At 56.8% G+C, this 26,814-nt stretch overlaps 1 protein-coding gene across 1 annotated transcript in view; it reads right to left on the reverse strand.

The window, feature by feature from the left end:
- Positions 1–8,292, reverse strand: part of ZNF496 (zinc finger protein 496) — a 32,807-nt gene extending 24,515 nt beyond the window's left edge. Inside the window, exons 1-6 of the mRNA XM_026488595.4 lie at positions 8,204–8,292; positions 7,830–8,041; positions 6,551–6,667; positions 5,771–6,197; positions 5,206–5,389; positions 2,823–2,899 (exon numbers count right to left, since the gene is read on the reverse strand). Coding sequence (XP_026344380.3) covers positions 2,823–2,899; positions 5,206–5,389; positions 5,771–6,160 — 651 coding nt within the window. The 5' untranslated portion in view covers positions 6,161–6,197; positions 6,551–6,667; positions 7,830–8,041; positions 8,204–8,292. The remainder of the gene's footprint in view (positions 1–2,822; positions 2,900–5,205; positions 5,390–5,770; positions 6,198–6,550; positions 6,668–7,829; positions 8,042–8,203) is intronic.
- Between the last annotated feature and the right edge of the window lie 18,522 nt (positions 8,293–26,814).

Consider the following 26,814-nt stretch of genomic DNA (forward strand, 5'->3'; position numbering starts at 1 on the left):
CAAACACAGCAGGAAGTCTTGGGGACTGAAGACAAGGCACAGGGTTCTTAGTCTTTACACCAAAAGGATGATCCTTAAAAGGAAAAACAGAGAGCCTGGACTAAATCCAAATTAAACACTTTCGTGCTTCAACCATACTTTAATAAAAAATAAATAAAGTAAAATGTTTGAAACCCTAGAGGTAAAAAAAAAACCAAAGAACTTTTGCTCTGCTAAGCACCCTGGAAAGGGATGGCAAGACAACCCTGAGAACGAGTTAACATTTACAAGACACACACCCAACAAAGAGCAAACATCTGCAATGGAGCTCCCAAAACACCTGTAAAAAAGCAAACGGTCCAGTGAGCACATGGGACAAAGTCATGAAGAAACAGGTCAAGGAAGAGGATGTCGAGACGCTGGAGAGCACCTGACTCGAGGCCCAACACCATCACCCTCGGGGAAGGATCACGTACACGCGATGGCACGGCCGGCACAGCCATCAGAAGGGCTGAGGAAAACGGCGTGCCAACAGTGCACAGCGGCTGGGCTGTGCACGGCGCACGGGACGTCATGCCCCAGGCCCTCTGGAAAAGGACGCAGCAGCTTCTTACAAAACCAATCACGCAGGTTCCGTACAGCCCACAAGTGCAACCCTGGGCCTTCATCCGAGCAAGAAGCTGATGGTCCCGTGACGGCCGACATCTACACCAGCTTTGCACAAAATGGCCCCAGACCTGACACAAGCCGGGGGTTTCAACAGGGGAGCAGGTCAAGCCCACCGCGGTGCATCCGCGCCTGGGACCTCATGGCACACAGCAAGGCGTGAGCCGCCGACCCCTGCAATGCCCGCCACAGCTCTGCCGTTTGCAGACTGAGAACACGCAGTCCCAGATGCCGGATCCGTTTATACACGCCCGGGGGTGGGCAGCCCGAGGTCGGCGTGACACAGGAGCGTACTGGTGGACGGCTCTGGTGAAGCGCCACGTTCTGCATCTCTGCAAACCTACACCAACGTGCTGGCCATGGCCTCTACAGTCTTCTCACCAGACATGACTGTGTGGTGTGAGGCGTACAAGGGAGCTCTGTTCTCCCTGGCCGCTGCAGGGGGATGCAATTACCCCCCGAAAGAAGACCAGCAATACGTTTGTGTGTGTGCGCCTATGTTCACAGCAAGCACTGCTCACGGGGCCAAGAGCCAGATGTGGACAAGGGCCCAGGGACAAGTGAGTGAACAGAACGCATTACGGACACGCGCGCACTGTTACTGTGCTGACCAGGGCACATCACACACGCGCCGCGCGGCGTTACCTTCCTGACCCGGGCGCATCACACATGCCCCGGGCGGCGTTACTGTGCTGACCCGGGCGCATCACACACGCCCCGGGCGGCGTTACCGTGCTGACCCGGGCGCATCACACACGCCCCGGGCGGTATTACCGTGCTGACCCGGGCGCATCGCACACGCGCGCACAATCTTATTCTGCTAAACAACACATTATATACACACTGTGCAATATTATTCAGCCTCAGAAAGGAAGGAAAACCCGTCACGTGACAGTGTGACTGGACCTGGGGACACCGGGCTGCATGTTCAGCCAGTTACGAAGACACAAACGTAAAGGTTTAATTGCACTTACACGAGCTATCAGGAGCAGCCAAATTCACAGAGGAGGCAGAAAGGCCGTTTCACTGGGGGAGGGGAGTTACTCCCTAACCAGCCAGCGGTTTCCACTTCGGAAGATGAGAACATTCTGGAGACTGTCTGCACGACAGTGTACCTACTATCGCTGAATGCTTAAAGACACTGCCGTCCGTTAAAAATAGCTAAGATGATAAATATTATGTAATATGTATTTTACAATTAAAAATTAAAAAAATTTCAAAACGACTCTGAAAAAATAAGACCTTTGTGATGGTGACTTCCAGGGCACTGAGCAAAAACTGTCTTCAGTGGAGCGATGAGACGGCGCAGACTCACCGAAATCTGGCTTCCGGTTGTACAGGAGGCAGAGACTCAGAGACGGATGCCAGGCTCATCAGATGCTGAGGTCACAGCACCTCTCTGCATGTCACACCGGTCAGAAGTCTCAATCTTTACTAAGAAACATGTGTTTTACCTCCTCTGGGTCAGTCTGTTCCATAGCCATCATGGGACACAGAGGACGTGGGGGCGCGTGCTGCATCCAAGAGCCCTTGGATACAGCTTGAGGGGAACGGAGACATCCTGAGCCATGTACCCACTAGTTCCTCCCCATGCTGAGCCGACCCCACTCCCAAGTCTCGTCGGATGCACGGTGCTGGAGGCCCACCTGGGACCCTCAGACAGTCCTCCATTTGGTAGGTCCAAACCTCACGTCACCCACCTCCCTACGGGATGAGACCACAGCACCTGCCAGCCAGGCGAAAGTGTCAGGAAAATGAAGGAGGCATGAGGAGAAGCTGCAGCCATGGCAGCAACAGGGCCGGGAAGGAGGGAGTGAGACCACCCGTCAGACAGGCTCTCCATCGCCCCAGGACACGCGAGAAAGGAAGCCTTGCTTGGTCGTGTGCAGTATCACATGGGAACATACCACGGAGACTCCTGAACAACACGCCTGGCTGTGTATGGTACTGAAATGACCCGTGCCTTCTCCCTCTGCCTCCTACCACTTCTGGAATACAATCACTGTGACAACTGGGATAGAAACGGATATGCCGTGTGGTCTCCCATCTTTCACGGGGGGACCCCACGGTGTCCGGAGGACGGTGCATGGGCACTCGAGGCCGCCTGTGCTCTACCCTGCTGTCTGCGCAGAGGGGCAGCGGTGGGGGGTTCAAGGGCTCTGGCGGAAATCACTCACCGGGGGCAGCTGGAGGGCCGTCACCTGCTGTGCGTCCCTCAAACTTGCCTCCTGTAGAAGGGGGGTGTCTTGCAGAACTGAAAGAGAAGGGAAAAGCGTGTCTCTTTCCTCGTCCGAGGATTACGAGCCGATGCACATACAGAGCACTGGCAAACCACAGGATTGCCATCACTTTGCTCTCTGACATCGCGAGGAGGGGCTGGAGCGGGGAATGCCTGCGTTTAAGGTGGCTCTGCCACTGTGTGGCTTTCTGTGCGTGTGTGATGCTGATGCTCTTTGGTCTCACGTAAATCCCAGTACCGTGAACACACCGTGTTCTCTCCACTTCAGGAGCACAATCTACGCATTACAGACGCGACAAATCTGTCTAGTACTCGGCGCACTCTGCCGCCTCCCTTGGGTCCAGGGACTCAGCTTCATCCTCAACCTGGGGAAGTAAAGCCTCAAGCTCTATGGCGTCCAGGTGTCCATAAGAGCTGCTGGCAACGAACATCACTGTGGGACTCACTGCCACTGACGAGTTTAGAAATCACACAGATCTGGAAAGACTGCCGTCAACCACGAGCAGCTCTTGGCGGACCAGCGGGCACAGCGTGCTAAGTGCCAGCAGGCAGGTGTGCGGAGCGTGGCACGCCATCAGCCCGCCTGCCCCCCCCATCCCGGGCTACTGGCACCTCCACTCCACTGCAGGATGATGACTCCTCTCCCGCCTGCACCGTACCGCCTTGCTCGGGCGTCTCAGGCGGTGAGCCGCACCCCTGGCCCGTGGGGCTGCCGTGTGAAAACCAGCTGTTTGGAAACCTGCTCCTTCCGCAGAGGAAGACTTGGAAAGCTAGCGTCTGCTGGGTCACAGCAAATCCAGGAGCAAAGCCTACATCCCATGCTGAACCCGCCCAAGCTGTTACCAGCATCCGGCGTCCCTCCCTGGGCAGGGCTGGGACAGGAGCCTGCATGCAGCTCCTCCCCGTCCTCCTGAGCACTCTCCCTGGGCCGTCTGCACAGGTGCTGTTTACTTGGGAGGATGGCTGTTTCCCTGGTGCCGGGTGACGGGATGCACTGTGTCCTACCAAACTCACACGGTGAAGTCCCAAGCCCTGGCACCTCAGAGCAGGGCCACAGTTGAGACAAGGGCTTCCAAGGGGAAACTGAGCTGCACTGAGGTCCCCCCCGGGTGGGCCCTGACCCAGTGACTCGTGTCCGGATAAAAAGGGATTAGGACACAGGTGGACACTCAGGGACAACTGTGTGACGATGCAGGGAGAAGATGGTCATCCGCAAGCCACGGAGAGGTACCTCACGAGAAAGCCACCGTGCCCACGCCCCGATGCAGAACGTCGGCCCCCCAGAACTGTGGGAGTATCTGTCGTGTGAGCTGCCCCGCGGATGCTGCTGGGTCATGGAAGCCCCAGCGAGCCAACATGGCCAGCAGCCCTGTCGTGAAAGCAGGGAGAAGCTGAACACTTACACAGGAGGCAGACTATTTTCACACAGAGAGAAACTGAAGACGCTTTTTTTTTAAACTAAAAATCTTACTACGTTACAAGGGACCACTTGTGTGAATCACAAGCATGCACCCCTGGCTTTTTCCAGCTGTAACCAGAGGACAACATGGCAAGTCCACCAAACCAGCCCTCCCGCTGTGGAGGTCCCTCCTTCACCCCAAGGGCACCAGAACCTCCCATGACGATCACGGGCAGCTCGGGGTCCCTGCTCTCAGCACCCTTTAGTCCTCCACAAACCCAGTAAGGGTGACTGGTTTGTCACTGGGGATGTGTCCCCAGTAAAAGCCACATAGTTCCTAGTCACACAGACGTCCCTAAAAAGCTAGATTTCTTTGGAAACTGGGACTTGGAGTATGCCCTAGGTCACAGCTTGAGGATTCAAGGCTGCCAAAACCAGCTGCCTCCAGCCACTGGCACTCTTCCTACAGAAAGCCAAATACACCTAGGTGACAGCCAGGCCCCGCACCCCAAAAACACCGCCCCATTCCCCGCCATGCAGTTTTAGATTTCCTATGACATGTCCCGAGAGCAGCTGTTTCATAGCTGAGAAGAGAGCCGTTCGGGAAGATGAGGCACGGCTGAGCGCAGCTGCCCCACGGGCCCTACCGGTGATGGTGCCTGGCTGGTCCCCAAGCCCACAAGGCCCAGAGATGCACCCTCCAAGAGATAGGCAGTGGTCCCCCTGGGCAGGCCTAGCACAGCGAAGAGGATACACATGCTCCTCAGATTCTGACTGGCTCGCTCTAGGGAAGGTCCCAGACCCCGAACACATTTAGCTCATGGCTCTTCAGTGGATGAGAAGGAAATACTGACACCGAGAGCCGCTGCCATGGGCACAGGGTGGGGGATGCATGCCCCTCCCCCACCCCCTTGGCAGGTACCTGGATCCCCACTGAGCTGGCCTGGTGGTCTGCTTGGGAGCCCAGGGCCTGGCGCCAGGGCCACAGGCTGGGTGTCCTGGCTCTTGGCAAGGTCGCTCTGGGCTTCTGCCGGCAGCCGCTCCTGCTCCTGGTCCGGAGGGCTGTCCCCATCCTCGATCACCACGGGGTCTTCACAGTGCTTGAGCTGCAATCCGGAGAGGGTTTTTCAGGGCCAGGTGGAGAGTTCCCTGGCCAGGCGAGGGCTGGTGGCTGTGCGGGAAACTGGGCCAACACCGTCGCTCCCTGGGCCTGCTGAGCACCTTCCTGGCTGACCGCCAGAGGCTCAGACAGGGCCTTGCACAGGACTGTGAAGTCAGGACCGTCAAGGAATGGAACCCGCTTTCTTGGGAAACCGAACTCCAGTGGGAGCCTCACCAAAGCCAGGAGCTCCAGACAGAATTCCTCACCCTGGCCAGGGGACACGGGATGCCGCCGAACATCCAAGTACATGGCAGCCCCTCTCCACACATGCCGCCCAGCACCCCCCCCCCCCCCCCGCCAGCCCAGCACAGACCCCCCTGCTCACCCACTGCCAGGGTCTCCCCGGCTCCCGTTCCAGCGCCTCCACGGCCGCCACAGCCTGGTCGCCACTCTCGGGCTCCTGGGCCCGCACCCAGCCCTGGATCTCCCGGGGCAGGATGGCCAGGAACTGCTCCAGCACCAGCAGCTCCAGGATCTGTTCCTTGGTGTGCCTCTCGGGCCGCAGCCAGCCCCGGCAGAGGTCCCAGAGGCGGTGCAGGGCCTCCCGGGGGCCCGCCGCCTCCTGGTAGCGGAAGCGGCGGAAGAGGCGGCGGGAGGACTCGGGGCTGGGAAGCTCCCCCTGGGGGCTAGGGTTCTCTCCCGGTGGGCTCCTCATTTTCCTGGGCTCCTCACTTTCCTTCGGAGCCAAGACTCGGGGGCACAGGGCTGTGGGCATGATGGGATTTGACGGGGGTCAGCAGCAGAAGACGACCCTATTTCCAAACAGAAATCATTGGCTTCAATGTTCTGGTCTCCTGTGGTAGGTTTTTGGGGGTGGTGATGGGGAGAGTGGCAAAGCCCACAGAGCCCGGCCCTTGGGAGAAGTTATGGGACACGGCAGAGGGAGTCAGTGTGGCTGCTCCTTACACGAGGGGGGGGGGGAGGGAAGTAACACCCCCGTCCCCAACAGCACCATCCCATGATTCCCCTAGCTGGGCGACCAGACACACAAGGAGGGGAGTCTGGGAGAAAAGCGCTAGCAGGACAGGAAACCGGCGTTTCAAGCATCCAGGGACACGGATGGGGCCACACCCAGGAGAGGGATGGAATGAAGGCGCTGTGGTACCTTTGGTGGCCAGGTTCTCCTGGACAGGACCTGAGATGCCTGTGCGGAGCAGGACGCTATCTTGAGGCGTTGGAGCCAAAGTCGCCCTCCTTGCCCTTGAGAACTTTGCAAAAAGAGCTGGAAAGACAAAGACAGACATGCCTTCAAAGCAGACCCAGGACCAGAAGTCAGCACTGCAGGTGGCCGGGGCGGAGGACCAGGCTGGGTCTGCCAGAGTGAGCCCCACCCAGCAGAGCAGACAGGATGAAGCAGACAGCCCCGAGGACGCCAGATGAGAGACGAGAGACGGGAGAGGGGAAAGACGCAGCCACATCCTGCGTGTACCCAGAGAGAAGTCAGAGTGTATTCAGAAACAGCAGTGCTGCGCGTCAGCCTCTACCCCTCACTCCAAAGTCTGAATAAAACTTCAGGGTATGAAGACGCCCTCCCTGCCCTTCACCCTTGCCTCCCCGCCTTGTCATCCCCAAACCACGGTGAAGGCGACAGCACACAGCTCACGGCCCTTCCTCAGGCAGAACAAAGGTGGGGCGCTCGGGGCACAGGGATCAGGCCCCCACATCTTCCCAGTGACATCAGAGAGTAGCCACGGCCACTCTAGCCTGGAAAGTGAAGGGCACATGGGGAAACACGGCCCCTTCCCTTATTCTCAGGCCTCTGCGATCCTTGGACAGCAGTGTGCATAAGGCTCCCCCCATGCCCATTTCACAGAACAGCAGCGAGGCCACAAGAGCAGCAAAGGCCACGGAAGGGCCACCAGACAAACTCCAGGCTCCGGACCTCTTTGCTTTCCACGGTAGGAACAAACACAGAATGGCACCAAAGGACGCGAGGGTGTCTGCGCCGGCAGCTGGAGCACCATCTCAGCTTCCAGGAGCTCGGCCATCACACACCTGCAGGGCAGGCTCAGGTCTGCCCCCAGGCTGGGAGACTCGCGCCCCACCTCCACCACTCGGCGTCCGCAGCGGGGCACCCGCGCCGGGGGCTGCGGATCACCCCCAAACACACAGGCCGGTCCCTCTTTGTCACCCGGACACCTGGCACGCAGGCGGCTCGGGAGGGGACGCCTGATGAATGAACTCACGTTCGTCCAGGGGGCATTCCCGGAGGGGGCGGGGCGTGCTGAAAGCGGCTCCAGGAGGACGCAGCCGGAGCAGCAGAAAGGAAGGAGTAGCATGCTAGGCCAGGCAGAGGGGCCAGCTTTCCCCGCCGCCTCCCTCTCTCGCCTCCCAGCCTGGCCACACGAACGCGCCCGCAGTCCCGCCAGCTCCCGGCTGCTCACCTCACCGCCTGGAACTCCTGCCCGGGGTCTAACTCGAATCCCTCCTGCTGCGGCGGAAGTCTCCGGCAGCAGCTCCTCATCCTTCCAGCCCGCTCCCCCGGGCGTCCTTCCTGAGGCGGGCCGGTTCCTCGCAGGGGCCGACTCCGTCCCCGTCTCATCCAGAAAACCGCGGCTGCGCCCGGGAGTGGAGAGGTGGGAGCAAATGGAGGCGCCTGAAAAACAGCATTTGTGTCGCCTTACGGCCCCGCCCGCACCGTCCCCGCCGCTTGGCTCGGGGCAGGGCGGCCGGAGCGCGCGGGGAAGCGGGGCGCGCGGGGAGCCGGGCGCGCGGGGCCGGGGCGCGCGGGGAGCTGGGCCGCCCAGGCCGCACTCACCGCCGCGGCGCGTCCCCGGTGGCGGGCCGCGCGAGCCTGCCCGCCGCGGAGCCCGCCGGACGCGCAGGAAAGGAAAGGCCGGAGCCCTCCGGCTCCCTCCCCTGGGACACTTCCTGCTCCGCTCTAGGACCGGGGAGGTCTCCGCATCTCAGTGGTTCGCTCCCCCGCCCCCCGGCCGAGGTGTGCGCGGGGGGTGACATCCGACACCCCCCGGCCGGCCCGGCCCGCGCGCCCCGCCCCGCCCCGCCCCGGCTCCGCGCGCCTGGGCCTGGGCGTCCAGCCGGGGGCTTTGTGGGCCCACCGCACCGCAGCAGCCTGGACGACCCGGGGCTCGCGCGGGGGACGCGCGCCGGGGGCGGGCGAGCTGGCGGCCGGGGACGCGGGCGGCGGCGGGGCGCGCGCGGGTGCCGAAAGGGCCGTGTGGGGGCTCCTCCCGCCGCTGCTCTCCCCAGCCCGGCTCCCCCCGTGGCTGCGGGCGCCGGGAAGGGCCGAGCGCGACCCCCGAGCCACGCCCGGATGCTGGAAGTGGGAGGGGGGAGCGGAAGGAGGTGCGTCCTACTCCCGCGCGCCGTGGGCCACTCCATCTCCCCAGCCCGACTGTGACCCTCCCGACCCCAAGCCCTGGCGGACCCAACCTCCTCGCCTCCAGAACCCCTCCCTTCCACCGGGCTCGCGGCCGCCGCAGAGACCCCTCCTTCCCGCCTCATCCATTGCGGGACGCCCGCCCGGCTTTCTCCGGGTGAAGCCCGCGCTTTCTTGGGATGAAGCCCATTTTGGAGTTTCACAGTTTAAGAAAGGCTGCCCGCTCTGTGACCCTTCTGAGCATCAGGACAACGCTGGGGAATGCGCAAAGGGGCTGGGGTCAGTCCCGGCCCCAGTGGGTGGTCAGGAAGCTCACTGCTGGCTTCAGTGGAGGGTACAGCCAGGTGTTCATACTGTGGCGGGGGAAGAGAGGTTACAGGCCTTTGAAGGCCGGTGGCAGTGAGGGGCAAGCGGGAATTGGGGCCACTGTACCCCCAGACAGGGCTTCTTGGCCTCTACCCTGTGCTGAACATAGCCCAGTGGCTCAGCGGGGTCTTCCTGGGTCCATCCGGAATCTTCCAGGTTCCTGAGCTTGGGAGAAACATGTCTGATCCCTGAGCAGGCCCCATTGGCACCAACCCTTCTGCATCCCCTGCTCCCCGCTGAAGCTGGCCTCTCCCACGGAAGAGAAGGCAAAGGAATGGTTCCACGTCCCACGGGGGCGCCTGACTGAAGACCACTGAAGCCGAGCAGAAATAACACCAGTTAGCCCAAAGAAGGCGGCCTGGCAGAAGAGAGGGGGAAAGCGAGTGGACTGAGGAATCGGGACCCTCAACTGTGTGTTCTCAGTCCGTGGGCCTGGGCACCTCCCATTTCCTATAAACTGCAAATAATCACTTCTGGCTAGCGGGGTTACTGGGAGCCGTCATTTGCCAAACGCCTGGATTGTGACTTTCGCAGGAGATGCACCAAAGTGAAGGAGTGAACAGTGAGTGTTCCCCCAAATGACAGACACAGGCTGGGCCACTCAGAGATCTTATGTGGAGCCACCCCCTTTGGACTTGACCAGACTCGCCCTTAGCAGGGTTCATGCACACCGTGAACCTCAGGAGCACCAGCCAGGCACCACGGCTTGGAGGGGAGATTCCCCAGGGAGGAGGGACCGGGGATCAGCCCAAGATAGGCTGGGCTTCGGAGCTGGTGCTGCTCTGGATGTCCACACCCTGGGCTGCAGCTCCAGCCCTGTGACCGGCTGGGGAACCAGCTGCTGAGTGCTGGGAGTCTCGAGCTCATGGCTCTGCCCAGGGTAGCTCTAGAGCAGATAAAATGTGGAGCCCAGAAATGGCTAGCGTACCGCATTTAGCTCTATCTCTGCTGCTTAGCCCAGTTCCACCCCGTGAACTGTGCACCCTTCACAGCTCAGAATGGGCCCTTACTTTGCACGTCTCCTGCATTTCACTCGGGACAGGGGTTAGAGCCAGCCCCTGGGTGAAATCCTGCCTCCTCACGTCCAACCCAGGCGATCTTGGGCGTCCTCCTCCTTTCTGCACCAGTTTCTTTATCCGGGAGATGGAGGTGAAGTTGTCCACCTCACTGAGTGCATTCGGGATCCTTCAGGCCTCAGTAAACACACCGAGCCCTTGCCAAGCACTCAGGGCACATCCATGAACACAACCGGCTCGTTGGGGAGGGTGCAGGCAAGCAGTTAGCAAACTCTGTGACACGACACCATCTGCTATGTTTGATGCGTGCTGCAGAAGTGAGCAGTGTCAAGGAACTGGGGCTGGAGAGGGGCTGGCGGTGTCGCGGTATTCCAGAGGTCAGGGCAGGATCCCACGTGACAGGGATATCTGAGTCGGTCAAGCTCAAGCAGGGGTGAGAACAGCGTCTCAGGCGGAGGCCCCAGGGGGGCTACAGGGAAATGGCCAGTGAGCTAGCAGAGTGGGCTGTCGGGGGTTAGGGGCAGGGCCATGGCACAGAAGCCCTGGAAAGGTCTTTTTCTGCCCCAGACAGGATTGTCAGGTACAATAGGGTGCATCAGCATGGGATGAACCTGGGTGGAGACCCTGCTCACCCCCAGTGTGTACGTTTATTTGGTTGACATTACTGTCACTGAGTGTGTATATTTCTATGAAATACTGTCCCTCTGCCACCAATTCTTCCCTCCTTGGAGAGACCCCAGTGGGCAGAAGATCCTGGCTTCTGGGGGCTTGAAGGGAAATCAGATAGTAAAGTGTTGGTGATAGATGCCATGAAAATGAAAGGCAGAAAATATAACAAGGTAAGGAGGAGCCCGCCCGCCTGGGGCAGTCTGGAAGGAGCTGCAGGAGATGAGCAGGGGGAGGGCTCAGCAGGGGTTCTGAGAAGCCCCTCGGAGGTGTGTGGGGATTCCAGCAGAGGGAAGAATGAGAGAGCAGGGAGCTCCAACAGGGTTACTGCTTTTTATGCTCCACAAGTCCAGGGGCGTGGCTGAAGGGACTTTCATCTTCCCGTCCTGGAGCGAGAGGGGAGGCAGGGGCTGTGTTGGAAGCCGCCAGGGAAGTGTGGGCAGGAGGTGGTGGTTCCATCATTGGCTGCTGGAGGTGTCCCTGGCGGGTGGGGGCACAGATTTCCCGCCGGTGTGCCCTAGGATGGTAGAGGAAGAGCTGTGGTTTGGGTCCGAATTGGGTGAGTGAGGGGCTTGTCTAGGACACAGTGAGCAGGTTTCTGGAAAGGGCTCGGGAGACAAGGGTGGATTTCTGGACCTGCTGGGTCTGAAATGTGGAAATGGCAGGTAGTGATGATGACCTTGGGGAAGAAGGCGGAGGTCGGAGGTGGAAATCTGAGCTCGCAATACATAGCAGGAGTTGAGAGCCTGGGATGCACACGCAGGGGTGGAGAAGAGCAGGCGGTACTGGGCCATTCCCGCTTTTAGACTGGGAAGAGGGTGGGGTGTGTGTGGAGGGGGCCGAGGGGGAGGGAGAGGAGGAGGAAGAGCTGCCCCAGCCAGGTGGAGGGAAACTGGGCGGTGCTGAGCCTTGCACCCCAGACAGAAGAGTGTGTTTCATTCTACACACGCAGCCTAATGTGTCTACACACGCAGCCTGATACGTCTACACACGCAGCCTGATACATCTACACACGCAGCCTGATATCTCTACATACACAGCCCGATATCTCTCTCTGTGTCATATGCTAAATCACCCCCCCCCACACACACACACATGCTCCGGGTCTGTCTCCTCGAGAACACTGACACAGGGTCCTGGGCTCCCCAGGAGGAGCAGAGGCTGTGGAGGTGTGAGTGCATGGACGAGGTGGTGTGACGTGCTAATTTTACACACTGGGAGGGTGAAGAGGATATCGCAAAGGAAGTGACGAACTCCACCACCCGTGTCATGGAACTGGCACAGTGAGGTGTGATGTCCCCTAAAACCTGGAATCTGCTCACAGCAAGGTCTTCCCTGGGCAGCCGTCACCACTCCACGAGGTAGGCCCGTGTTCCTACAGCAAATACAGGCACATGAGGATGTTCTGCCTCCCCACGTGGATGGCCAGCCACGTCCGCATTCCCTGGGAGCTCGTTAGATGCAGAACCCCCGGACTGTGCACCCAGCCTGCGTGGTTAACCAGGCACGGGGGGTACCGTCCAGCTCTTTGTGGTTTGGGAAGCTCTGTTATAAACGGGTCATCATGGTTCCGGGCATACTAGACGCTCAATACACTCTAGCTTTGCAATGAGTGCTAGGAATTATGGTGCCAGATACCACTGTGACTTACTCACGGGCTCCCAGCAGGCAAGGACAGCGGGGGCCTTGACGTGGCACCCCACATCCAGCAGGGGTCATGTCTTGTGGAGAGGACTGGGGGAGAGTCCATTGAGTGAAGGAACTTAGCCTCACTAATTTCGTCACAATACAAGCCTCCCAGCTGTCACAAGACAGCTGCTCGGCTATTTTTATGGGTTTTCTTTTTCTTTTGTGGAAGGGAAAGGACTTGAAGACCTACACAGGGACCAACATAACCGGCTGCTCAGGGGCTCTGATGAGAACCGCTGGAAAGGCCTCGTTGTCCCTTGGGAAAGATGCCATCCATTCTGTGAACTCATTCATTGGGTGCTGTGGTCAGAAAAACAAAACCCAGACCTCCAGCGTTGGTTTTGGGAGCTGTCTAGGAGCACGGGGGTGTGGAAGCGTGAGTGCAGGAGGAGATGGTGTGACATGCTCATTTTGCACACTGGATCTGAACTCAGCCCACTCAGCCAGACCCCCAGCAACCAGCTTGTAGTCTGATGCACTCAGATGAACCAAGACAACCAGGGTTCAGTGCTGGTGCCCTGAGGGATGGAGCCAGGGGAGGCTGGAGCGAGGCTCGATGCAAGGGGAAGACTGAAATCTCCCGTGAGGTTTGGTTCCAGCTGAGGGATGGAGGAGGAGGAGAAGGGCACCGGGGACACTTCCGCAGGCAGATGCCCTTAGAGGAGGCTCAGGGGAGCCGGGTTCGAGGGCAGGAGGATTGCTGAAGGGTGGAGTCACAGCTGTGCACTGGGAGAGGATCTGGGCATCGAAGGTAAGACAGGTGCACGGAGACATTTCCCGGCTGCTCTGCAGGGTCTGTCTTCCCGCCTGACCTCCGTCCTGCTGATTGTCATGCTTGGCTTCTAGGAGGTTTCTGCTCATTCTGACCTTCCTTTCTGTCTGCTCAACTGAGGTGAATCCCAGGATGCTGGAATTTCAGGATGGCCCCTGACTCAGGGAGAGGAAAGTGGTCAAGGGCCCCACGTGATGGGTGTGTGTGTGACAGGGTGGAGTCAGGACCAGACATTGCACAGGATGTGTTTGGCATTTGCTGGGCAAACCATGGCATTTTATTACAGTGCTGCCTGGAATCCCAGGGAGCTGGGGCCAAAGTAGCACATAGTTTGTCCTGCAGGAGGGGACCGTCTAGTGCATGCTGTGCCCCTCATTCTGATGTGTATCCTGACTTTCCTCTCAGAGCACAGACCCCATCCTGCATCCCACACCCTGAACCCCTCTCAGAGCACAGACCCCGCTCTGGCTCCTCTGTCTTCATCCAGCCTCAGCACTGAGGTGTAGTAAGCCCTATAAGCCTGGTGTCCTTACCTTGGGTGTTTTCTTTCAGTCCCAGGAGCAGGGAAATCCGCTGTCTGTCCGCGTGCTGTGTAAGCTACGTTAATGCTGGGAGGTGTAGATAGGTTTCTCCGTGGAGATCTGGATGCAGCCCCCGGGTCACAGTCGTCAAACAACAAAAACATAATGTAAGTATCCAGCACTAAGCCAGGGATGCCGAGTGGGTACTTTTCCTCCTCCTCCATTAGCTGCCTGTGAACCTCGACCCCTCTCATTTTACTGTATATCCGTTTATTCTTCTGCCGGGAAACCCCTGGATCCCTCTACGGAGTTCTGCTCGAGACGTGAATTCTGAATGACTCCAAGTGGTTTTGATGAGCCTCTGGAACTTAGTGCCATGACTTCCGGAATTTCCTGATACCGTAGTTACCGGCCCTTCCAAGTCTGCTGGCTACCTCACGTGCATGCAGGGGTGACACTGAGGGCAGGCTGCCAGCGTGTCCCCAGCAAGACATGTTGAGGCGATGACCCTTCATGCCTGTGAATGTGCCTAATTTGCAAATCAGGTCTTCAGAGATGTAATCAAGTTCAGAGGATGTTACACTGAATTACACTGAGCCCTAAGTATTTTTTTAATTTTATTTTTTTTAATTTATTTTTTTTCTTAAAAACTTTATTTATTTATCTGATAGAGGGAGCACAAGTGGGGGAGCAGCAGAGGGAGAGGGAGAAGCGGGCTTCCCGCTAAGCAGGGAGCCCAATGTGGGGCTTGATCCCAGGACCCTGAGGTCCTGCCCTGAGCTGAAGGCAGATGCTTCACCGACAGAGCCACCCAGGCATTCTAGAGTGAGCCCTAAGTCTGATGATGGTTACACATAGGGCACGTGGGGTACCTGGATGGCTCCGTCGGTGAGGCACGCCGATTCCAGATCTTGGGGTCGTGAGTTCAAGTACCACGTTGGATATAGAGATTACTAAAAAAAAAATAGTTTTTTGTTTAAGTTTATTTATTGTATTGATTAATCTCTACACCCAGTGTGAGCTGGAACTCACAACCCAAGATCAAGAGTTGGTGTTCTGCCAACTGAGCCAGCCAGGTGCCCCTAAAAATAAAATCTTAAAAAAGAAACAACAAAAGTAAGTAGGCCACGTGTAGACAGACCCAGAGAAAGCCTTGTGATGACATAGGCAGAGATTGGGGTGATGGGCTTCCAAGGCCTGGGAAGAACCCCCCCCACACACACCCACTAATTTGACTTGCCATATTAGGAACTTTGTCCAATCTTGCTTGTTTTGTAAGGATTACTTCCAGTCTCCTGTGCAGTCTCATAGATAAATGAGACCCTTCAATGGGACTTGAAACTTGTCACCTTCAGCTTTTTCCTGCCCTTTATCTGCCACATCTTACTGGGCAGACTTGAGAACTGGTCCCCTGGCCATTTTGCATTCCTGTCTGTGTTCGGGGAGAGCCGTCTCCTTGGAACAGAGAGCGAATTGCCGGCATATCATATCTGCTGTCCTAATCTCTTTCCTCTTCGGATTAATTCAGAGCATTTTATGTATGTCATTTATGGGCATCAGCTCAGAGTGGACAACCTGAAAATCTCATGGGCACGACATAAAGACGAACTAAGGGAAGACGTGGCCATGGTGATCACCGTTCCCAGAGAGGAACAGAATGCTTCCCTGTTGAGGCCCCCCAGGACGGTCTGCGGAAGCCCCACGCCCTGCAGAAGTGTTCACACAAGGAAGGAACCTGCAGGTGACGAGGGTCCCAGTGCACCTTGAAGGGAACAGGCAGGGCAGTCAGTGGCAGGTGCCCCCCCTCCCCCCACCTTCAGACTTCCCTCCATGGTTGGCCTGCCATGATGACTCCAAGGTGGCATCAGCTGCGCTTGGTTTAGGTTTATGGGGGGAGCTCACCAGCTTAAAAGTAGGAGGGAGGGGTACCCGGGAAGCTAATACAAGGTGAGGTCTTCTGAAAACACCTGCTGTTTGGGTGGAGCTCTGAGACAAACCCGGAGACGAGGTCACCAGGCTAGAGTGTGGGTTTCACTCTGCAGGTTGGCGTTTCTTGGTTTTTGCCTGCAGCCTAGACAAGGCACGTGCCTCACGATGCACTCTGACAATTTCCATTCTATTTTGCTATAGGTTGGGCTGTTGAAGGTAAACATTCTCTCCTCAACACAACTCCTCTCGGGCTTTCTGAGCATTTTTTCAAGTGGACCTGGCATCTCTGCATTGTCCAATTTTAGCAACTACCCCTGAGATGCCTGATGAGTTGTCCCTCAGGTGAGGTCAGATCACCCTGCTACAGGAATCCCCCTGGGTCATGTTGTGGCCAGAATCCCCCTTGACTCCTGATTTTTCCTCTTAGTAACTTTCTATCTACTGACTCCCACCCTGCTCTTTGGCCATCAATTCCCACTTTTCCTTGCTGCATTCAGACTTGAGCCCAATCTCTCTGTCCCACTGCAAGACTCCATTATAATGGGGTGTTGATGAAGGTTCTCAGAAGGCTAGGAAGATCTTCACAGGTATCGGTTCAGTTAGCATTTTGGGAAAGGACAGGAAAGAGAAGTGTTGGTTGCTGGCTCCCTGACCAGAAAATAGACAATTGTCAGCACAGGAATTGAAGGCTGGAAAGACAGCTGCCTCTTACCTGTGACTGAATCAGCAGTCACTGAAAGGGGCCCCTTGTACCTTTAGCGTCAGGTAAAAATTCTCTCCCAGTGTGGTACCTTCTGTGAAGCCTGCATGGTGGGAAATAAGAAAGGTCTGGCTCCCAAATCGCACCGGGGATGAGCTCGAATTCTGTCCTGAGGGAGGTAGTTCCCGGATATGGTCACACCGGGAACAGGCGGGACAGATCCACCAGGTATAACTGACCCCGTGTGAACCATGCCTTCCATGGTCCATCTTTACGTGTTCTCCTGTGGAACGTTAGAATTTACTTGTACCCTTAGCATCACGTACACACACGCAAATCTGCATGTCTCAAGGCCAGTTATTTACGCCCCCAACTCTTTGATATAATTTCTTTAAAAAGTTTTATTATTTTTTAAAATTTGCTGCTTCTACTAACAGAGTTAATGCAATGATAAATCATCATCAACTATCCAAGTATCAAATTCTTGAATGGTTGAAACCAAGGCCCAGAAAAGTTAAGAGGGATTTCTGGGGAAGCACAGTGCCTTTGACTTCCGATTTCCGGCTCTGTTCCGGGATCGCTTCCACCTGGTCTCTCTAGGATTCCAGAAGCTTCCCCTGGTGTTCAGCCGGATCCACCATGACCTTCCTCTCCCCCGCCATCTCCACGGGACCCCCGGCTTCGCGCAGTTCCTCCTCCGTGTGCCCACGTCACAGCCGGGGTCCCCGCCCAGGCTCCGGGAGTTTCTGGGGGCCAGTGGTGCCAGCTCTGCGTCCTCGGGCGCACGGCCTCCGCGGTGGAGCCAGCGGTGGGCGGGCCCAGGGGAGGGTCTAGCAGCCGACCCTCTGCGGGGGCGCGAGTCTTTCCCGGGAAGCCGATGGTCGGGGAGGTGGGCGCATTCCTGTAAGGTCTGCATCTCTGCCAGGCTCTCTGGGGTGACTCGGCAGCTGGCTGGACCCACCATCAGTCACGGACTTTGGTGTCGTAACTCGGCAGTAAGGGCTTGCTCGGGCTCTAGCACCGTGCGAGGGGTGGAATGGGAGTCTCGGGTAGCTCCTGCCCTCCCCCAGAAATGAGTGGCAGAGGCTTCAGGGGCGTGTGCTTACATCCAAATTGTCATGCAGATGTCTGAAATTCGAATTAACCCGAACGTCGGTCTTTGAATTGCTAGGGCGGAGGGTGGTTTAAATAAATTTCACAAGCAAATCGTGTTCCTAGGGAATCTCCTTGGGAAGAGAAGCTAGAAGGTCCCCCGCGCTCGGTTGTTCGACGCATTGTTAGCGACCGATTAAAGTTATAAGGGGCGCGGAAGGCGTGGAGCTGCGCGGGCTTCCTGCTCCCGGCAGGTGCGCGCAGAGATTCCGCACGTTGGCCAATGCAAACTCTGCTCCGGAGTTGAGAGCCCCCGCCGGAGGGGAATCGCCTGCAGCTGCGTATTTACACCCTTTTTAATTAACTACAGCTGCACCCCGGGTTCTGCTAACTGGGGGCAGTGCTGTTTCCCGCTCCTCCCTCTTCCAGAAACGTCGCCCAACGCCAAAAAGCGATCCAAATCTACATTTCAAAGAGGAGTGAGAGGAGTCTGGGCTGCTTTCAGAACAAAGAGAATGTAAGGAATTTTGTTGTGGCTTTTCAACTTTTAGATAACAAGTGACATAGTTCTGATGATAGAGGGGCTGCTTTTTCTCCTCGCTCTGTCACGGTATTGTTCCCGGAAATCTGTTCTCATTTTCTTCTTACACGCATTTTGCACACACATAAATACAGTTAAGTGAGTTTCTTTGGCTTTCAATTTAAGAAGGTGTGAAAGACAGTAGCCATATTAAACCCTGAGTTCCTAAAGAGCAGTCTGTGGGGTACCTGTATTGTACCCGAATCGTGTGTCAGGAAAATGCTGATTCCTGGCCGCCCCCTCAAACCTTCCCAGGAGGAAACACTGGGAGAGAGCATGTCAATCTCCATTTCTCGAAATGCAGTGTGCATGTACTCCCAGGACTTTCTTGGTAGCTGGAAGTTCGCACCTTTTGGCCACCTTCAACCATTTCACCCCCCCCCCCCGTATTTTAATGTGGAACAGAAGACGAGTTCCCCAGGCAGGGAGGGGCTGTAAAGCCCGAAGCGTCATTCTGTGCCCAAACTCCCTCCTTGGACTTGAGGCGCGGTGGGAGGAATACAGAGGCAAACGTGCGCGCGGTTACCCGCGGGAGTGGAGTGGGGCGTGTGGTTTATGAGCTCCCTGCACAGTGCCTGCTCTGCTTATCAGCTATCGTGCACGCTTCTAAAAATAAAGTGGCTTGCTGGAAGACTGAAAAACATTCTTAAAAAAAAAAAAAAATAGTGTATTGAGCGCCCCGCCTCCCCCGGGAGATTCCCTGGAGCCGCCTCTCAGTGCCTCCCCGACCTGTGGCCGCAGAGTGACTTCCCTGCGGTCTTGGCCAAAGGTTATCCTGAGGCGTTCAGGGCATCAGGGTGCCCCCTGCCGGGAATGCGCACTACAGGTCCTACAAGACTGGACGAAACGCGGTGTGACAAGGGCGCGATCCTCCGTGCCGCGTGGGTTCATGCTGCAGAGGGGCTCCAGGCGCGCAGGACCCGGCCTGCACAGCTGGTCAGCTGGGGCGCACGCGTGCAGTGGAATGGTGACCCGTGTAGAGCCACAGGCCCGGGACCTTCTTATTTTATTTCTTACACAAATTGCAAGGTCAACCGTTTCCCACGGGACTCCTCTGCAGTCAAACATAAATCCACCCGGTGCACCCCCAACGATAGCGGAGGTAAATTGCCCACCAGTTTTACTTGGCTGTCACCGCCAGAGGGCGGAGAAGGTGCCGGAGGGGCGTTTGGCGTTCGGGTTCAAAATTGTCCTTTCACCAGTCGGCCTGCTAGAAGGTGATTGGAGAAGTGTCACACTGGGAACCTCCGGGGCTCACTCCCTTCACAGTGCTGACACGATTCCTCACATCTGAATGGCCAGGGCGACTGTCTGGGAGACGCGCCCCAGGGTCACAGTGCCCCGGACGCACAGGCGCTCCACCGCCCACAAGCACTGGGGCCCACCCAGCTCTGAGCCCTCGATCACCTGTCCGGAGCAGCCAGCGCCCCGGCAGCGCTGGGGTGGGGCTTCTCTGTTGTCCTCGCCTCCCTCCTCCTCTTCCTCTTCCCTTCCTCCTCCCCTCTTCTCTTCCTCCCTTCTCCTCCTCCACCCTCCCTCTTCTCCCCTCCTCCTCCCTCCCCTCCTCCTTCTCCCTCTCTTCCTCTTTCTCGCTTCCTTCTCCTCCTCCCTCCTCCTCCTTCCTCCTCTTTTCCTCATCCTCCTCCCCCTCGTCCTGCCAAACACCCTGCAAATTGTCCTTTCAATGTATGCTTCCCAGACAAGGTGTAAAGCATGCCATTTGCCTACATTGTGGTCAATGGCAGAAAATACCAAACTTTTAAAGTTTTAGCAACTGGGACAGGTGAGGAGTAGGTTCTTTTTGTTATCATTTGAATTTCCTGATCTCTCTGTGGATCACCGTGTTCATGTGGATGACAGCCCACACGAAGGAAGGTGGCCCCTGTTCCGTGTCCTGCTGCTCACACCCTTTGGTCCATCCCGATGCAGCAGGGTGTGTCTGTGTGACCGTCTGCAGCACCTGGCAGAGGGGATGGTGTGTCTCCTCCAAGACGAGGTGACAGAAGGCTGTGTGTGGCTCCCTTCCTGTAGCTCTCCTGCCCACTTGCGCTCTCTCCCTCCGTCTCCCTCATCCTTGCTCGGGGGGAGGCCAGCTATATAGGCGCCGTCTTAGGGGGACGGCCTTATGGCCTGGAACCGCAGCCTCCTGCCAGCGCCGGAGAGTGGGCGTGGAAGTGGATCCTCAGACCCAGAGCCAGAACCGGTCATTCCCACATCCCACATCCCGGGCGCACAGACGCCATCTAGCCCGGTTTCCGCTTGGAAGCCGCTTGTTATACACATGGCAGCAGGCAGCTAATACGGCTTATTTGCTCGCTTATGTTTAGTAGGTTTTTACACATTTTGGATATCAATAATCTGTTGTGTAAAATGAGAATATTTTCACCAAGAATAGCCTTCATTGTTGATGTTTTAACTTTATGGCATCTTTTGTCAAATACAGGGTTTATCTAGGAACTGCGAAGCCGAGTGGGGATAGCCATTTCCAGTTGAAGTAGGGAGAGAGTACTGGAGGACCGAGTAGATTCTTGGAGGTGTGGTGAGAGCTCTGAGACCAGTTCCGTGCGGCGTCTCCCTGAGGCGGGTGTAGGGGAGTGCTGACAGCAAGTGCAGGTGAGCAGCTGGTGTGGGCTCGGTGTGGGCTCCGGCGCGTCGTTGACCTTCTCTGCGCCCAGTTTGCTCCCTTGTCAAGTGGCAGTACCACATAGGGTTCCCGTAGGAGTGCCACATCGCATCGGCGTGCTATAGGGTGCCTACGGAAACTGACGACATGCTCGAGACTGCGGCATGGTGCCTCATGCACCGGGCACAGAGGAATGTGGTCGACCGCGCGCGCGCCGGGGACCACTGCTTACACAGCACGCCGTGGTCATTCCCAGGCTTCAGCGTCCTCGTTGACAGAATGGAGGTGTTGATCTTTCATAGTTTGAGCTGCACAGGATAGCCGTGAGCGTGTGATAGTAAATTTGTTCTTTGTCCCCTTTACGGAGTTGATGGGTCAGCAGCATCTCTGTTATTCCCAACAAGCCCCTTTGAAACATAGCTGAGTTTAAGCTAATGAGGGGACTCTAGGTGGGGCCCCTGCATTGCCCTGGGTTGGGGCTGGTTAGTGGACAAACCCATCCTGTCATTAGAGTTTTGGAACCTTCAGCTGCACCCTCAGACCTCCCAGGAGGAGAGAGGGCTGGAGATTGAGTCCAATCACCAATGCCCAATGACTTAATCGTTCATGTATGTGTAATGGCACCTCCCTAAATACCCCCAAGTGAGGGGTTCGGAGAGCTTTCAGAAGGGTGAACATGGAGCCCTGGCAGGAGGGTGCCCCAACCCTCACACCTTGTCTGTGTGCGGCTTCCATTGCGCTGTTACTGTGTTGTAGCCTTTAGAAGCAACTAGCAAAGTGCTTTTCTGGGTTCTGTGAGTCATTCCAGAAGGGTTTTGAACTTGAGGTGGGGAGTGGACGCGGAAACCCTTGAATCTAGGAGCTGTCATGAGATGTCCCGGTTACAGTCTGGTGGGATTGGCGTCTGCCGTGGGGGCCGGGCCGTCTTGTGGGACGGAGCCCTGAGTCGGTGAGACTTGACACCGACTCCAGGTACTGTCAGAATCGAGTTATAGGCCCCCAGTCGAGGGTCCAGAGAATTGGGGGAATTTGTGAGTGAAAGTAAAGGGTTAAATAGGGTGATGTTAGCAAAGTGTTTTCATAGTCCTGGCACACAGTCTTCCATGATGGTCCTGAAATTACTGAGAAAGAAGAAACTGAGTCCTTTTTTTGTTTGTTTGTTTAAATCTTCTGTCTTGATTCATACCAAACCCCCTTTTTAGTTTTATGTTTTTCCCTGTCTTTTTAATTTAATTTTATTATTTATTTATTTATTTATTTATTTATTTTAAAGATTTTATTTATTTATTTGAGAGAGAGAGAGAGCGCGCACAAGCAGGGGGAGCAGCAGAGGGAGAGGGAGAAGCAGGCTCCCGCCCAGCAGGGAGCCCGATGCGGACTCGATCCCAGGACCTTGGGACTGTGACCTGAGCCAAAGGCAGAGGCTTCACTGGCTGAGCCACACAGATACCCCTCATTTTTTATTTTTTTGAAAGTTTACTCCTTTCTTTATTTTTTAGTAATCTCTACATCCAACATGGGGCTTACTCACGATTCTGAGATCAAGAGTGGCCTGCTCTTCCGAGGGAGCCACCCAGGCGCCCCAAACTTGCGTCCTTTTAAACTAATGCATGTACCTCAGTGCATGCTGACCCCGCACTTGTGTTTGCAGACCTCGGTGCTGCGTTCTGGAAGAGGCAGAGACGGCAGCAGTCGTGTGCGATGTGGATGCAGATGTGCTCTAACGGATGGGAGTAAAGGAAAGTGGAGAAACTGGGGAGACAAGACCGTCTGACCTGCTGAGATGGCAGGCTCTTCCGCGCCTGGCTGCCTCTGGGTCATTCCAGAAGAGTGGGCGGCCAGCCGCCGTGAGTGTGTTTGTGATGGAGGTGAAAGCTCTAGCGCTGCGGGGTGGGGGTGGGGGGCTTGCAGGGCTGTGGTTCCACCAGGCTGGCCGGAGCCACAGGTGAGCTTGAATCGGTGACCTTGGGCTGCTGTAGGGGCCACAGCCCTGGCAGGTTCCACAGCAGAGATTAGACGTCGTGGTTCTGGGTCTGTGATCAGGGGGCCATCGAGGTTGTTTGGTTCTGATGTCTGCCGGAGTGGGCTGTGATCCTGCGGCATGCTCCCACGGCCTCCTCTGTGCTCACGAAGACACCGGGAAAGATCTGTCTTCCTGTTCCTCTGAGGACGCTGACTCCGGCGTGAGGCTCCATGTTGTGACCTCATCTAACATGGATCATGTCCCAGAGGCACAGCTCCTAATACCCTCACACCAGATTAGAGCTCCAGCCTGTGAATTCAGTCCGTAGCAGGCTTGCACACAGCTCCTCCGAGTCTTGACCAGAAACCTTGTGATCGCCACCACACTGAGCCTGTGACACGTTCCTGGTGAGCCTCTGACATGCTGCCGGTGAGACCAGGGTGAGCCTGTGACATGCTGTCTGTGAGGCCACGCTGAGCCTGTGACACGCTTCCGTGAGGCCACGGTGAACCTGTGACACGCTGTCCATGAGGCCACGCTGAGCCTGTGACACGCTTCCGTGAGGCCACGGTGGGCCTGTGACACGCTTCCGTGAGGCCACGGTGAACCTGTGACACGCTGTCCATGAGGCCACGCTGAGCCTGTGACACGCTTCCGTGAGGCCACGCTGAGCCTGTGACACGCTTCCGTGAGGCCACGCTGAGCCTGTGACACGCTTCCGTGAGGCCACGCTGAGCCTGTGACACGCTTCTGTGAGGCCACGCTGATCCTGTGACACGCTTCCGTGAGAGCATGCTGAGCCAGTCACACGCTTCCGTGAGGCCACGCTGAGCCAGTCACACGCTGCCGGTGAGGCCACGCTGAGCCTGTGACACGCTATCCGTGAGGCCACGCTGAGCCTGTGACACGCTGTCCGTGAGGCCACGCTGAGCCTGTGACACGCTGTCCGTGAGGCCACGCTGAGCCTGTGACACGCTGTCCGTGAGGCCACGCTGAGCCTGTGACACGCTGTCCGTGAGGCCACGCTGAGCCTGTGACACGCTTCCGTGAGGCCACGCTGAGCCTGTGACACGCTTCCGTGAGGCCACGCTGAGCCTGTGACACGCTTCCGTGAGGCCACTGTGAGCCTGTGACACGCTTCCTTGAGGCCACGGTGAGCCTGTGACACGCTTCCGTGAGGCCACGCTGAGGCTGTGACACGCTTCCGTGAGGCCACAGTGAGCCTGTCACACGCTTCCGTGAGGCCACGCTGAGCCTGTGACACGCTTCCGTGAGGCCACGCTGAGCCTGTGACATGCTTCCGTGAGGCCATGCTGAGCCAGTCACACGCTGCCGGTGAGGCCACGCTGAGCCAGTCACACGCTGCCGGTGAGGCCACGGTGAGCCTGTGACATGCTATCCGTGAGGCCACGGTGAGGTCTGTCTGTGCAAGGAGGCTGTGGTGAGGCCGTGTCAGCACTTCCTGGGTTGTGCAGTGTGGGGCCTTCCGCTGGGAGTGGAGCACAACACAGGGACCTGCTTAGCTGCAGGGTAGGTCGGGCTCTCTGTTGTGAGGCACCCCACACCTTGCTCTCTGGTCAGGATATTTGGGGTGTGGGATGAGGGCCATGGGGAACTGGCGGGGCTATGATCGCATATGGGACCATCAGCGTGGCTCCTCTGTGAGCTCACCAGCCAGATCGTCAAGCCTGGCCTTGTCCTGCGTGTGCGTCCCACACGTCCACATGGGCACCCAGCATGCGTGCTAGGTGGTGGGGTGAGTGTTGCCAGCTTCCCGAGGGCTGGGCAGGGTCACCTGAGGAGCCAGGTTCTGCCTCAAGATACACATTCCTCCTGAAATGCCAGTACTATCCGCTCCTAGTGCCCTGCACCCCCATTGTGGTCACGTGGGTGGTGTGGGAAGAAGGCACAGGGGGTGGTGTGTATGAATTTGCTGGGGTGGCCGTAACATAATGATAGAAGTTTGTGTTTTCACTGTTGTGGAGGCTGAAGTCTGAGATCAGAGTCTGGGCAGGGCTTCTCCTGAGGCCTCTCTCCTTGGCTTGCTGATAACCATTTTGGGCTCACACGGCCGTCCCTCTGTATGTGTGGGTACCCTAATCTCTTCATATAAGGACGTCAATCATATTGGATCAGGGCCAATTCAAATAACCTAATTTAACTGTAATTACCTCTCCAAACACCCTATCGCCAAGGGGAACCTTCTTACACTGTTGGTCGGACTGCAAGCTGATATAGCCACTCTGGAAAACATTATGGAGGTTCCTCAAGACGTTAAAAATAGAGCTACCCTATGACCCAGCAATTGCACTACTGGGTATTTACCACAAAGATACAGATGTAGTAAAAAGAAGGGGCACACGCACCCCAATGTTCATAGCAGCTGTGTCCACAATAGCCACACTGTGGAAGGAGCCGAGATGCCCTTCAACAGATGAGTGGATGAAGATGTGGTCTATATATACAATGGAATATTACTCAGCCATCAGAAAGGATGAATACCCACCATTTGCATCGACATGGACGGGACTGGAGGATATTAGGTTAAGTGAAATAAGTCAAGCAGAGAAAGACAATTATCATATGGTTTCACTCATATTTGGAATATAAGGAATAGTGCGGAGGACCACAGGGGAAGGGAGGGAAAACCGAATGGGGTAAATCAGAGGGAGACAAACCATGAGAGACTCTGGACCCTGGGAAACAAACTGAGGATCACAGGTGGGAGGTGGGTGGGGGGACGGGTTAACCAGCTGATGGGTATTGATGAGGGCACCTGTGGTGACGAGCACTGGGTGTTATATGTAACTAATGAATCATTGAGTAGTACATCAGAAACCAATGATGTACTATATGCTAGCTAACTGAACATAATAAAAAACAATTATGATATTCCCCACACCAAAAAAACCTAAAAAACAAAAAATCAAAGACCCTATCTCCAAGTATGGTCACATTCGGAGGTCCTGGGGATTGGGACTTCAACATAGGAATTGGGAGGAAAGCGGTGGGTCCATAACACAGAGGAGGCGGTGTGAAAGCTTGTATGTTCAGACAGCTGGGGGACATCACGAAGTCTAGACCGTCTTCCGTTCCACACAGGAAGGCAGGAAATCCCAGAGAGCGGGAGTGCCTCCGCCGGGCTGGTGAAGCCGCGTACTGTGTGTGAGTGAGTTCCCACCCGAGCGCAAGCGCAGGGGTACGCACTGCCCTGACTCCTCGCCGTGGGTCCCGTTGATTTCAGGAGCTGCTAAGGCGCTCCGAGTAAGCTGTTCGTGGTCGGTAATCTCTTGACCTTCCAGGGCCTTGAGCCTTTTCTCAGGCACACACGGGCGTGTGGAGCCTTGGAGACCCCGCAGCAGATTGGTGGGTGGCCGGGATGTTCAGCACATGGAGGTGGGGGGTGCTCAGCTGGGAGGGACGTCGGTGGGCTCGGCCTTTGCAAGGCTGCAAGGGAGCTACCTGGGAGCGCAGCTTGGAGAGAGAGGGCTGTCTTCCTGTGGTCGCACAGTTATATCAGATACCGCCCTCTGGCCTCGCCGCCCGTGCCCACCCTCCCCTCGCCCGCGGAGCGCTACACGGGGGAGGAAGCGTGTGTGAGAAGAAGTGTGAGCGCTCCTTGCTCTGAAGCACCTCTGGGCACTAATAGCTAGAGATGACCACGCTGGAACCAAGGACATCGACCTCTCGCAGGAACGCCGGACACAAACAGAAGCCACATGGGGCACCCCGGCCTACGTGTGCACAAAACGCCGGGCCTGCCGAGGACAGAGACGTGCTCCTCCCACCTCCACGCCAGCTCTGCTTTGTAGAACATTGTAGCATCCAGACAGGTTAATCTTTCCTCTTGATTCTTTCTTTGCAGCGTTTTCTCGTTGCTCGTAATAACCTGTGTGGCCCCCACCTCTCCCCGCACACAACCTATTGAGTATTGACTCTGTAGACGGACTTGGGAGGAGCGGCAGCTGGAGGCTGCGGAGCCCTGCTCCCGGAGGCGCGGCTCACCTGTTCTGATGCGCCCTAGACCCCATAGCGTCTCTTCATATAGTCCTTGCGCGTTTCTTTCCTTTTTTTTCCTCTTAGCGTTATATTTAAAAAATAACATATGCTCA

This window comes from Ursus arctos, unplaced genomic scaffold (genome assembly GCF_023065955.2).
Source record: "Ursus arctos isolate Adak ecotype North America unplaced genomic scaffold, UrsArc2.0 scaffold_5, whole genome shotgun sequence".
NCBI lineage: Eukaryota > Metazoa > Chordata > Mammalia > Carnivora > Ursidae > Ursus > Ursus arctos.